This window comes from Ruditapes philippinarum, unplaced genomic scaffold (genome assembly GCF_026571515.1).
Source record: "Ruditapes philippinarum isolate M1 unplaced genomic scaffold, ASM2657151v2 ctg1448_1_1_1_1, whole genome shotgun sequence".
NCBI classification, from domain to species: domain Eukaryota; kingdom Metazoa; phylum Mollusca; class Bivalvia; order Venerida; family Veneridae; genus Ruditapes; species Ruditapes philippinarum.
Window position 1 is genome coordinate 18,276 of NW_026862677.1, and position 12,437 is coordinate 30,712.

Sequence of the window (12,437 nt, forward strand, 5' to 3'; positions counted from 1 at the left end):
TAAAATCAGTAAGGGGTCATCTGCTGGTCATGACCAATCACCATACCAAGTTTGAAGTTCCTAGGCCTAAGGGTTTTTCTTTAGTTGTTGATCGGAAACTGCTTTACCTAAGAGGTCAATGTGACCTTGACCTTTGACCCCTTGACCCCAAAATCAATAGGGGTCATCTACTGATCATGACCAATCACCATACCAAGTTTGAAGTTCCTAGGCCCAAAGGGTTCTTTAGTTTATTGATCCGAAACTTTTTTTACCTAAGAGGTCAATGTGACCTTGACCTTTGACCCCAAAATCAATAGGGGTCATCTACTGATCATGACCAATCACCATATCAAGTTTGTAGTCCCCTAGGCCTAAGGGTTCTTTCGTTATTTGATCGGAAACCATTTTTACGTACAAGGTCAATGTGACCCTTGACCTTTAACCCCCTTAACTCCAAAATCAATAGGGGTCATCTACTGATCATGACCAATCACCATATCAAGTTTGAAGTCCCTAGGCCTAAGGGTTCTTTCGTTATTGATCGGAAACTGTTTTTACCTACAAGGTCAATTGTGACCTTGACCTTTGGACACTTAACCCCAAAATGCAATAGGGGTCATCTGCTGGTCATAAACCAATCACCATACCAAGTTTTGAAGTTTTCCTAGGCCTAAGGCGTTCTTTTGTTTATTGATCGGAAACCGTTTTTTACGCCCAAGAGGTCAATGTGACCTTGACCTTTGAACCCCTTGACCCCAAAATCGTTAGGGGTCCATCAACTGATCATGACCAATAACCATACCAAGTTTGAAGTTCCTAGGCCTTTTGGGGGGTTTTTTTTTCTTTACTTATTGATCAGAAACTGTGTTTTGCTTACAAGGTCAATGTGGACCTTGACCTTTGACCCCCTTGACCCCAAAATCAATAGGGGTCATCTACTGATCATGACAAATCACCATACCAAGTTTTGAAGTTCCTAGGCCTTAAGGTTCTTTAGTTATTGATCGGAAAACCGTTTTTGCTTACAAGGTCAATGTGACCTTGACCTTTGACCCCTTGACCCCAAAATCAATAGGGGTCATCTACTGATCATGACAAATCACCATAACCAAGTTTGAAGTTCCTAGGCCTTAAGGTTCTTTAGTTATTGATCGGAAACCGTTTTTGCTTACAAGGTCAATGTGACCTTGACCTTTGACCCCTTGACCCCAAAAAAAAAAAAAAATCAATAGGGGGGGGGTCATCTACTGATCATGACAAATCACCAATAACCAAGTTTGAAAGTTCCTAGGCCTTAAGGTTCTTTAGTTATTGTCGGAAAACCGTTTTTGCTTACAAGGTCAATGTGACCTTGACCCTTTGACCCCCCCCTTGACCCCAAAATCAATAGGGGTCATCTACTGATCATGACAAATCACCATACCAAGTTTGAAGTTCCTAAGGCCTTAAGGTTCTTTAGTTATTGATCGGAAACCGTTTTTGCTTACAAGGTCAATGTGACCTTGACCTTTGACCCCTTGACCCCAAAATCAATAGGGGTCATCTACTGATCATGACAAATCACCATACCAAGTTTGAAGTTCCTAGGCCTTAAGGTTCTTTAGTTATTGATCGAAACCGTTTTTGCTTACAAGGTCAATGTGACCTTTGACCCTTGACCCCTTGACCCCAAAATCAATAGGGGGTCATCTACTTGATCATGACAAATCACCATACCAAGTTTGAAGTTCCTAGGCCTTAAGGTTCTTTAGTTATTGATCGGAAACCGTTTTTGCTTACAAGGTCAATGTGACCTTGACCTTTGACCCCTTGACCCCAAAATCAATAGGGGTCATCTACTGATCATGACAAATCACCATACCAAGTTTTGAAGTTCCTAGGCCTTAAGGTTCTTTAGTTATTGATCGGAAACCGTTTTTGCTTACAAGGTCAATGTGACCTTGACCTTTGACCCCTTGACCCCAAAATCAATAGGGGTCATCTACTGATCATGACAAATCACCATACCAAGTTTGAAGTTCCTAGGCCTTAAGGTTCTTTAGTTATTGATCGGAAACCGTTTTTGCTTACAAGGTCAATGTGACCTTGACCTTTGACCCCTTGACCCCAAAATCAATAGGGGTCATCTACTTGTCATGACCAATCACCATACCAAGTTTGAAGTTCCTAGGCCTAAGGGTTCTTTAGTTATCAATCGGAAACCATTTGGTCTACGGACCGACGGACCGACGGACCGACGGACCGACAAGTGCAAAGCAATATACCCCCTTTTTTTCAAAAGGGGGCATAATTAACACCTAAGTGACATTACAAATGAAAATTTGTAATCAGTTTATGTTTTGTATGAAAAAAATGTGGGTTAAAAAATAATTTAACATGTAAAGTATGTAAGAGGGTGAAATAAAATTTAAACAACAGAGAAAGCCTGTCTCAGAATCTGTACAATCTTAGAATAGCACAAAAATATGATTTTCAATTTACTTCGCAGTATTTTTTTTTTTTTTAATTATCACTTTTGCATTTTTTTGCTTAAAGTACCCTCAGCTGATTTTTATAAGAAATTCAAATTTTACTTTTTGAAGAATTTGAACCTCAGTGGAGTCCATTTAAGTCATTATTCAAACTTAAACCATACCCATCATTGTTTATATCTACGGCTATCAGGTCCTGTCCATATCCGGAGAACGGTAAATCTCCAGACAGTATCTGTGAGTTTTCATATTTCAGAATATTCCCGCTCGTCATTTCTGTGAAGAAGATAACCTGACCAGTGTTTTGACTCCTTGGTGCACCAGCCACGTAGTAAGTCCTATTGGTGTTGTCAAACTTTCCTCCTGTCACAGCATAGCCTGTAGAAAAATGACAATTTTGATTTATTTTTATTTTAAAGATTTATTTTAATTTTGGAAATCAATAATAAATTGATCATAACTGGGGCAACAAAATGCAGAATTTTATATTTAACACTTTATTATCATAAAGGATGTGAAAACTGACAATTCTTGATGAAAGGGAAGTTACTCTTAAACTCTTGTTACACTAAAGTTTGGTTGCTATTTTATCTTTTCATGCAACAATGATATTTAAACTTGAATTGCATTGCACCTATTAAATTAATGTTATAAACTTGAAGTTATTTTGCAAAAATCTGGGGCTAGTAATGCACAATGACCAATAGACTGGTTTCCCTTTATTATAATAATAGCTCTATCAGTGTACATGAATATAATGATTGCGGCCCATTTCCATCTAAGAATTCTAAAACTTCTTGTCAGGGGTTTGATCTTAATGAGATTTTAGTACAGATATAGTTTTTTTGCACACCATAATTATATTGATTATGACAAATTTCAATCGGTTCTTTGTGCTTGTCAGAATAAGCCACAGTTTAAAATCTGGACTAGATTTAGCATTAGAGATATGCATTTTGTTTCACTTTGGTTTTATTCCAGGGAGGAAAATTTCTTCTTGTAACATAAACGTTATGGATACCATATGACTGTTTACATTACCAGCAATCAAGTTTATCTACCAATACTGAAAAAAATATCAGTAAAATTATCAGTATGGAATAATGAAAGCCAAGAACATTGATTTTCTGGTACCAGATAATTGGGGGTATGAGTAAAACTGGTAAAAATATATTAGATCAATTATTTTCCAGAATAGGAGAGCAAAATACAGATATTTTATTCATCTACTTAATTTCTTATATTGACCAGATTCAATTTTTAGGGACTGTCCATTATCTATTTTGGGGGGATATAAAGTTCATAAGCCAACAGTTACAAAGCAGGATAAGGGCTAAAGGAGACTGGTCCACTTTTCACTGTAGCTAAATATATAGGTACCAGTCATAAACAACAGTAAATGGATGGCCAATAACTAATTTACAGGGCTTTTTACCATGCTATCAGGTCAGAAAAAATCTGCAAAAATAAAAGAGAAAACTAAATTAATATACTAACAAAATTTCTAATTTCATCACAACATAAATATTTTTCTTGGGAAATGAAAAGAAAGTGACCATTGACTAATGGGACATCCAAACATTGCTAATTTGTGCAATAACTTAGGAATTCTTAATTTTTATTGGTTGGGCTTAAAGTCATACCAACAATGTAATGGTCATATGGCGATTTTGAAGTTTTACTGGCGGAGTGAGACTTCACTGGTACCCCTCAGTGCATTATTTGAGGCACAAACGGGCACCTGTGCAGAATCACTGACGTTCCGTTAGCTAGATAACTTCATCTTGTTCATGCTATTGCTCTTATGTCGCTAAAAGTACAAAGTACCCCTTATTTACAACGTTTGCACTATTGTTGTTGAAATGGGAAAATCGATGCAAAATGCTGGCCTTTAGTGGTAGGGCATTTTTATGTGTAGTCCTTATTTGGAAGAAAAGGTCTAAACACTTATAAGCATTGTTCAAGGTTAAATATAAACAACAAATCATGGACTGTTCTAAACTCAACAGGAAAAACAGTAGGAAGTTTCTGCTGATAATTGATTGGATTACAAAGTTCCTGCGATCATAAACAATACTCGTGTCATAAACTCAAACATCAAAGGATTTCCGATCCTTTACTGGAGAAACTACTTTACAAATTACATGTAACATTATCTGAAAAGGCTATTCTAAACAAAGTGGGTGATTAGAACATAATTTTCCTTGAAATCAAGTTCTCTCGAAAATGGTTCAACCACAAAATGTCCTCACACTTATTCATCAACACTTATAATCTAAAGGATATCAAACCAGTAAAATTTCAACACAAGAAGCGCCGCAATGCGACAAAAACCAGGTTTTCAACGTCTAAGTTTTGATGTGACAGCAATCAATAGGTCAAAGTGCACTGAAGTTATTGAGTAGAAGCTAAAAATTCTATTGTAAGCAAATGACCTTGAACTTGCTCCCAGATATCTAAGTGGAAATCCAAAGCTGCCACTCAGCAAGTTTGGTGTCAAAAGGTCAAAGCAAACTCAAGTTATAACATGAAAACTAAATACATGTACATTAACCTTGATCACAGACACCTTGGTAGCAATCCCAAGCTGCCTCTTGATATAAGCTACCCATTCATCAAGTTTGGTGTCAATAGGCCAAAGCAAACTCAAGTTATTGAGCAGAAACTGAATTTCTATTTTTAGTAACAGTGACCTTGACCTTGATCACAGACACCTGGATAGCAATCCCAAGCTGCCTCTTAATATAAGCTATCCATACACCAAGTTTGGTGTCAATAGGCCAAAGCAAACTCAAGTTATTGAGCGGAAACTGAATTTCTATCTTTAGTAACAGTGACCTTGACCTTGATCACAGACACCTGGGTAGCAATCCCAAGCTGCCTCTTGATATAAGCTATCCATACACCAAGTTTGGTGTCAATAGGCCAAAGCAAACTCAAGTTATTAAGCGGAAACTGAATTTCTATTTTTAGTAACAGTGACCTTGACCTTGATCACAGACACCTGGATAGCAATCCTAAGCTGCCTCCTTATATAAGCTCTCCATACACCAAGTTTGGTGTTAATAGGCCAAAGCAAACTCAAGTTATTGAGCAGAAACTGAATTTCTATTTTTAGTAACAGTGACCTTGACCTTGATCACAGACACCTGGGTAGCAATCCCAAGCTGCCTCTTGATATAAGCTATCCATACACCAAGTTTGGTGTCAATAGGCCAAAGCAAACTCAAGTTATTGAGCAGAAACTGAATTTCTATTTTTAGTAACAGTGACCTTGACCTTGATCACAGACACCTGGATAGCAATCCCAAGCTGCCTCTTAATATAAGCTATCCATTCACCAAGTTTGGTGTCAATAGGCCAAAGCAAACTCAAGTTATTGAGCGGAACCTGACTTTCTATTTTTAGTTACAGTGACCTTGACCTTGATCACAGACACCTGGATAACAATCCCAAGCTGCCTCTTGATATAAGCTATCCATACACCAAGTTTGGTGTCAATAGGCCAAAGCAAACTCAAGTTATTAAGCGGAAACTGAATTTCTATTTTTAGTAACAGTGACCTTGACCTTGATCACAGACACCTGGATAGCAATCCTAAGCTGCCTCCTTATATAAGCTCTCAATACACCAAGTTTGGTGTTAATAGGCCAAAGCAAACTCAAGTTATTGAGCAGAAACTGAATTTCTATTTTTTAGTAACAGTGACCTTGACCTTGATCACAGACACCTGGGTAGCAATCCCAAGCTGCCTCTTGATATAAGCTATCCATACACCAAGTTTGGTGTCAATAGGTCAAAGCAAACTCAAGTTATTGAGCGGAAACTGTATTTCTATTTTTAGTAACAGTGACCTTGACCTTGATCACAGACACCTGGATAGCAATCCCAAGCTGCCTCTTAATATAAGCTATCCATACACCAAGTTTGGTGTCAATAGGCCAAAGCAAACTCAAGTTATTGAGCGGAACCTGAATTTCTATCTTTAGTTACAGTGACCTTGACCTTGATCACAGACACCTGGGTAGCAATCCCAAGCTGCCTCTTGATATAAGCTATCCATACACCAAGTTTGGTGTCAATAGGCCAAAGCAAACTCAAGTTATTAAGCGGAAACTGAATTTGTATTTTTAGTAACAGTGACCTTGACCTTGATCACAGACACCTGGATAGCAATCCTAAGCTGCCTCCTTATATAAGCTCTCCATACACCAAGTTTGGTGTTAATAGGCCAAAGCAAACTCAAGTTATTGAGCAGAAACTGAATTTCTATTTTTTAGTAACAGTGACCTTGACCTTGATCACAGACACCTGGGTAGCAATCCCAAGCTGCCTCTTGATATAAGCTATCCATACACCAAGTTTGGTGTCAATAGGTCAAAGCAAACTCAAGTTATTGAGCAGAAACTGAATTTCTATTTTTAGTAACAGTGACCTTGACCTTGATCACAGACACCTGGGTAGCAATCCCAAGCTGCCTCTTGATATAAGCTATCCATACACCAAGTTTGGTGTCAATAGGCCAAAGCAAACTCAAGTTATTGAGCGGAAACTGAATTTCTATTTTTAGTAACAGTGACCTTGACCTTGATCACAGACACCTGGCTAGCAATCCCAAGCTGCCTCTTGATATAAGCTACCTACACACCAAGTTTGTTGTCAATAGGCCAAAGCAAACTAAAGTTATTGAGCGGAAACCAAAAGTTGACAACCGCCCGCCCGCCTGCCCGCCCGCCCGCAGACTTCGGCATTACAATAACCCGGTTTTAGTTGAAAACCTGGTTAATAAAACTGAAAATCTGAAACTGTTTCTTTCTTAAAGCTGCATGCCAGATAAGCCAAAATATTTAAAGAAAATCAAATGTGAGAAAAATTTATTAAGATTTTAAGAAAAGTAAAAAGATTCAAGTAATAATTTACATGTCATGTATGATTAATGACTGATTTTACAGCATTCATCACTATATTTCTACTGCATGACTAAAGCAAAGAGCAATTTTTGCACATTTTGACCTCCTTTTGGTTATTTACAAGAATTGTAAGTGCGCTTTGCAATGAGTAAATTACTTTCTTTGTTCACTTAAATATAATAATTTTTAAATACTTTTTCAAAATTTTCATGAAATTTATTATGAATTTTGAGGCATGCTGCTTTAAAGTGGCTTGGTCTACAATTGGCACATTTCAACATTGTTTTAGAACTTGATTGTCAGCTTCAGTTAAGGAAAGAAATCAACATCAGGGCCTATACATGGTCATTACTCATATGCGAGAATAAAGAAACAAAAATGTCCTGGTATATTTAAACTACTAAGACTACAACAATTTTTTTGTTGACGAATTTCAATTCATACCAACATTGAAATAGTCATGCTAAAGTTTCCAGCTTTACATCTGAAAAGATACCTTAGAGAACTCTTTTCTGTATCATTCCAGTCACATGACGGCATCTGGGTAGAAACACTGACCATCTTTATCGAGGGTTGACCGCAAAACTGCAGTAACTTATATGTGAAATAAAGGACTTACAACAGTTTTGTGACCAACCCTCGATACACTAGCTTAACTGTCTGAGCTCCCTCACATAAAAGATTCTAAAGTCTCTGCGGTGCAATTCAAACAGTTGCATGGGGGCAAAGATCATTGTAAGTCAGGGGCCAGTACCAGGACCAACAAAATGCATACCAAGATAATGTGGGGCTTTAAGATCATTACAAGTTAGGGGGCCAGTACCAGGCTCAAAAAATACATACCAAGATATGTGGGGCAAAAATCATTGCAAGTCAGGGGCCAGTACCAAATCTAAACAAAATACATACCAAGATATTTGGGGCAAAGATCATTGCAAGTCAGGTCAACAAAATACATACCAAGATATGTGGGGCAAAGATCATTACAAGTCAGGTCAACAAAATACATACTAAGATATGTGGGGCAAAGATCATTGCAAGTCAGGTCAACAAAATACATACTAAGATATGTGGGGCAAAGATCATTACAAGTCAGGTCAACAAAATACATACCAAGATATGTGGGGCAAAGATCATTACAAGTCAGGGGCCAGTACCAGGCTCAACATAATACATACCAAGATATGTGGGGCAAAGATCATTGCAAGCCAGGGGCCAGTACCAAGCTCAACAAAATACATACCAAGATATGTGGGGCAAAGATCATTACAAGTCAGGGGGCCAGTACCAGGCTCAACATAATACATACCAAGATATGTGGGGCAAAGATCATTGCAAGCCAGGGGCCAGTACCAGGACCAACAAAATACATACCAAGATATGAAATAAGAGGCACAGGGGGCTTAATGGCATCACTGTCTAATGTTGGAGATTTGTACACTTTCTTGATACCGAACTGCGGAGAGACGTCAACTTCTGTTAACATTCCACGCCAGTTTATTGCACCAGGAGATCCCACTATTAGTCTTTCTTCCTACAAAAACATACAGTCAACATTTATTTATATCTTACTCATAATTTCACATCAAGGTTTCGACCCGAAATGGCTGTAACTCATTATTTTTGTCATACGGGTTACAACTAGTATGCATCAAGCCAATAAATTAGGCAATTTTTGATTAATTGAAATCATAAAAATATTGTTAAACATCTCTTTTAAATAAAACAATTGCCATGACTAAGATTATGAAAGTCACATGATCAACTTTTAAACTGTTTTTGCTGACTCTGTTTATCTTGCTTCAATTTTCAACCAAAATATAAAAGATCAATTTTCTACAATTAAAAAAAAATTAATTAAGAATTTTAAATACATGTGCAATCATTAAAAAAGATTTTAAAATTAAGTGACTCAGATTCAAGAATTTAAGAAAAACAAAGTAAAAATGTTTAAATACATGTATAACCTCCTATACGCAATAAATATCTTAACAACATTTTACCTCAGTGATATAGGCACTTATTCCAGACTGACAGAAGGCATATTCTTCATGTTCTTGACCTTTAGGTAAACCCTGACATGGTTTTAGAAGCCTCCCCTGGGCTAAATTTAGATTAAATTGTAAATCCTGGGTCATTTGGTAGCATGACCCAATACCATAGATGTTCACACTGTTCCCGGTCTGCTTCAGGTCCTTGTACCGGTGGGCACAAGCCTGAAATAAAATGGGAACCGTTACTAATGTAAGCCCTTAACAGGAATCCATATCTTTTGAATTCTTTAGAAATGTCAAACATATGTTTAATAATATTTCATTAATGGAGATGCTAGTGTTTTAACAACTGAAACAAGAGGCCCAAGATGGCCCTAGATCGCTCACCTGACCAAGCAATTACTATGACAAGCAATTACTGCCCAAGTTTGATGACAACCGAGTCAACAAGAGCTGTCCGTAAGACAGCGCGCTCGACTTTTTTATTGCTTGCCAATAAAAAAAGTTTTTGCAGTAAAAGGCAATACAAGAATCTCTGTATTTTTAAAGTGAACAATGGCCATGAGCATTAAGATATTTAGTGAAGAATTATTTTACTGAATTGTGTGATACCCTTGAACACTGCAGCAAAGTTTGAAATGTTTAAGTCAAAAGAGGGCTGGTAAGAAAGAAAAAAAAACTGAGTTGAGCCTTAAATAAATTTAATAGTATTAAACCCACTTTGAGAGAATAAGGTATTTTTACGTCACTCAGAACACCTTGGTAAATGACATAATAACATAATTTTTCAAGAAATCTATGCCAAGGAAGCAGTATATTTTTGTACTTGTATTTTTGATACCCTTGAATATTACAGCAATGTTTATATGACATAATTTATGGTAAAGTGAACAAGTGGATAGGAATGAATTTTTTTAGATTTTTTAAGTTTTTTAGTGCTTGCCTATAATACAAAACATTGACAGTTAAGGGCCATAATTCAAATAAAATCTTTGACAGAATTACCTTCTCCTGGACATGTTTGGGAATCATGATTGTAAACAAGTATTCCAACTTTCAAATTAATATCTCAAACAGTTCAGTCAAAAAGTGGACTGGTACTAAAAACTTAACCAAGATTCTAAGTCGATAAAAGGCCTTAATTTTTAAAACAAATCCTTGACAGAGTTACCTTCTCTTGCGTACAGATGGGGGTAATGATGTGAAATAGCATTAAAAGTTTCAAAGCAATATCTCAAAGGGTTAAGGCAATAAGTGGATTTTACCCATATTCAATGTATTTTCTAAGTCAAAAAGGGGCATAATTCTGTCAAAACCTTGACAGAGTTATGTCCTCTTGTCTGTTGATGAAGGTCGTGATGGTAAACAAGTATGGTCAGTTTCAAAGCAATACCTCCAATGGTTTGAAATAAAGTGAGGTGGTACAAAAAACTTAACCAAGCTCAATACACTTTCTAAGTCAAAAAAGGGCCATAATTCTGTCAAAAACCTTGACAGAGTTATGTACTCTTGTCTGTAGATGGAGGTTATGATGGTGAACAAGTATGGTAAGTTTCAAAGCCATACTTGTAATACTTCTGAAATAAAGTGGGGTGGTACGAAAAACTTAACCAAGGTGTGACGCCAACGCCGACGCTAACGCCGACGCCGACGCCGGGGCGAGTAGGATAGCTCCCCTTTTCATAGAAAAGTCGAGCTAAAAATGTGACCACTTAAGTGTTAACAAGGTTTTTCCATTTTTGGGCCATGTGACCTAGTTTTTGACCCCAGGTGACCCATATTCGAACTTGACCTAGAAATCATCAAAGCAAACTTGCAGACCAACAGTAGCCACTAGAGACTTACAATGATTTTTCTATTTTTAGCTCCTGTGATCAGAGATGACCCATGTTTTGTACTCATCCAAGCATTCAACTAGTGCTTCTTACGTAATGTTTTATTTCAGCCAAAAGCATGCAGGCACTTTCTTTGAAAAACCAATAACCTTTCATAAAGTTAACTGGCCTGATTTATTAAAACTTAAAACTCCTTCATTTATCAGAAATAATTGTATAAACTCATGAAAACTTTCCATAACACACAATCATTATGCTTTTCTAACTGACTGGTCCAAAAATTCATTTATTACATTGCACACTCATAGTTGCATTAATTTTTTGATTAATGTCATGATCAATTGGCAATCAAATTAGCCATTTCAGCTCAGAACTTCAGGAGCAGTGTGCATTGCATTTAAAAGAACAATTATATCAATCCTAGCAATTATTTCAATAAAACAAATCTAGCCTTGGAGAAGGAATCTGTGTTATATAAAAGCTCATTAAATCTCTTATATCATGGAATGGCATGAAATATACAATCAATTTGTGCGGAAGATTGATTGTGCCCTGAAACCATATGCACTTTATCAATGCATGGTTGTTCATTCAAAACAAGTTTGTAAGTTGGAACAATAACACCAATCTGTATGTTTGCCAAGTTGTTTAAAATAAAGAAAGATGCAATAATAAGGATAGTAGGGGGTGTGGACGGTAAATTGCACTTTCATGTACCGTCCATGAACAGGCTCAATCAAACCTAGCCAGAGTGCAACATTGCCAATTCTGTAGTTTTGAGCTTAAATTTCTTTAGGGATTCTGTTTTTCTCTATTTTCACCCTAACCATGCAAAATATCTTATATGGACTTGTCCATCTTTCAATGTAAAAAAACAAACATGGTTATTTTCAAAATATATAGTGACTGAATCAGCAAACAAGGCTCATTTGCACATATATGCCAACTGACCTTGGTCTGCACTAGTTGCATGGGTAGAATCAGTAGCTGCTGGCACTGGCAAAGGGTGTATTTAACAGTAAATAATGCATGAATTTTTCTTGATTTGAATTTGGAACAATCAAAGAAATAACAGATCACAAGTCCAGCATGTTTACAGTGCCACAGATCAGCTTCCATTTTTTGGTCAATATACACAAAGGTTACTATCAAATTATAAAAGTAATATAATAATAATGTCACTATTAACTTTGTAACACCCACATGTCACTTTTACATAACCCGATTAATCACTGAGCAATAATA

General features: G+C 36.7%; 1 protein-coding gene across 1 annotated transcript in view; it reads right to left on the bottom strand.

Annotated features, from left to right (window-relative positions):
* The window catches only part of LOC132719852 (integrin alpha-PS1-like), a gene marked incomplete at its 3' end in the record, with an annotated part of 61,815 nt that overhangs the window by 15,908 nt on the left and 33,470 nt on the right, over positions 1-12,437 (bottom strand). The window contains 3 exon segments of the mRNA XM_060703785.1: positions 2,618-2,831; positions 8,738-8,897; positions 9,367-9,579. Coding sequence (XP_060559768.1) covers positions 2,618-2,831; positions 8,738-8,897; positions 9,367-9,579 — 587 coding nt within the window.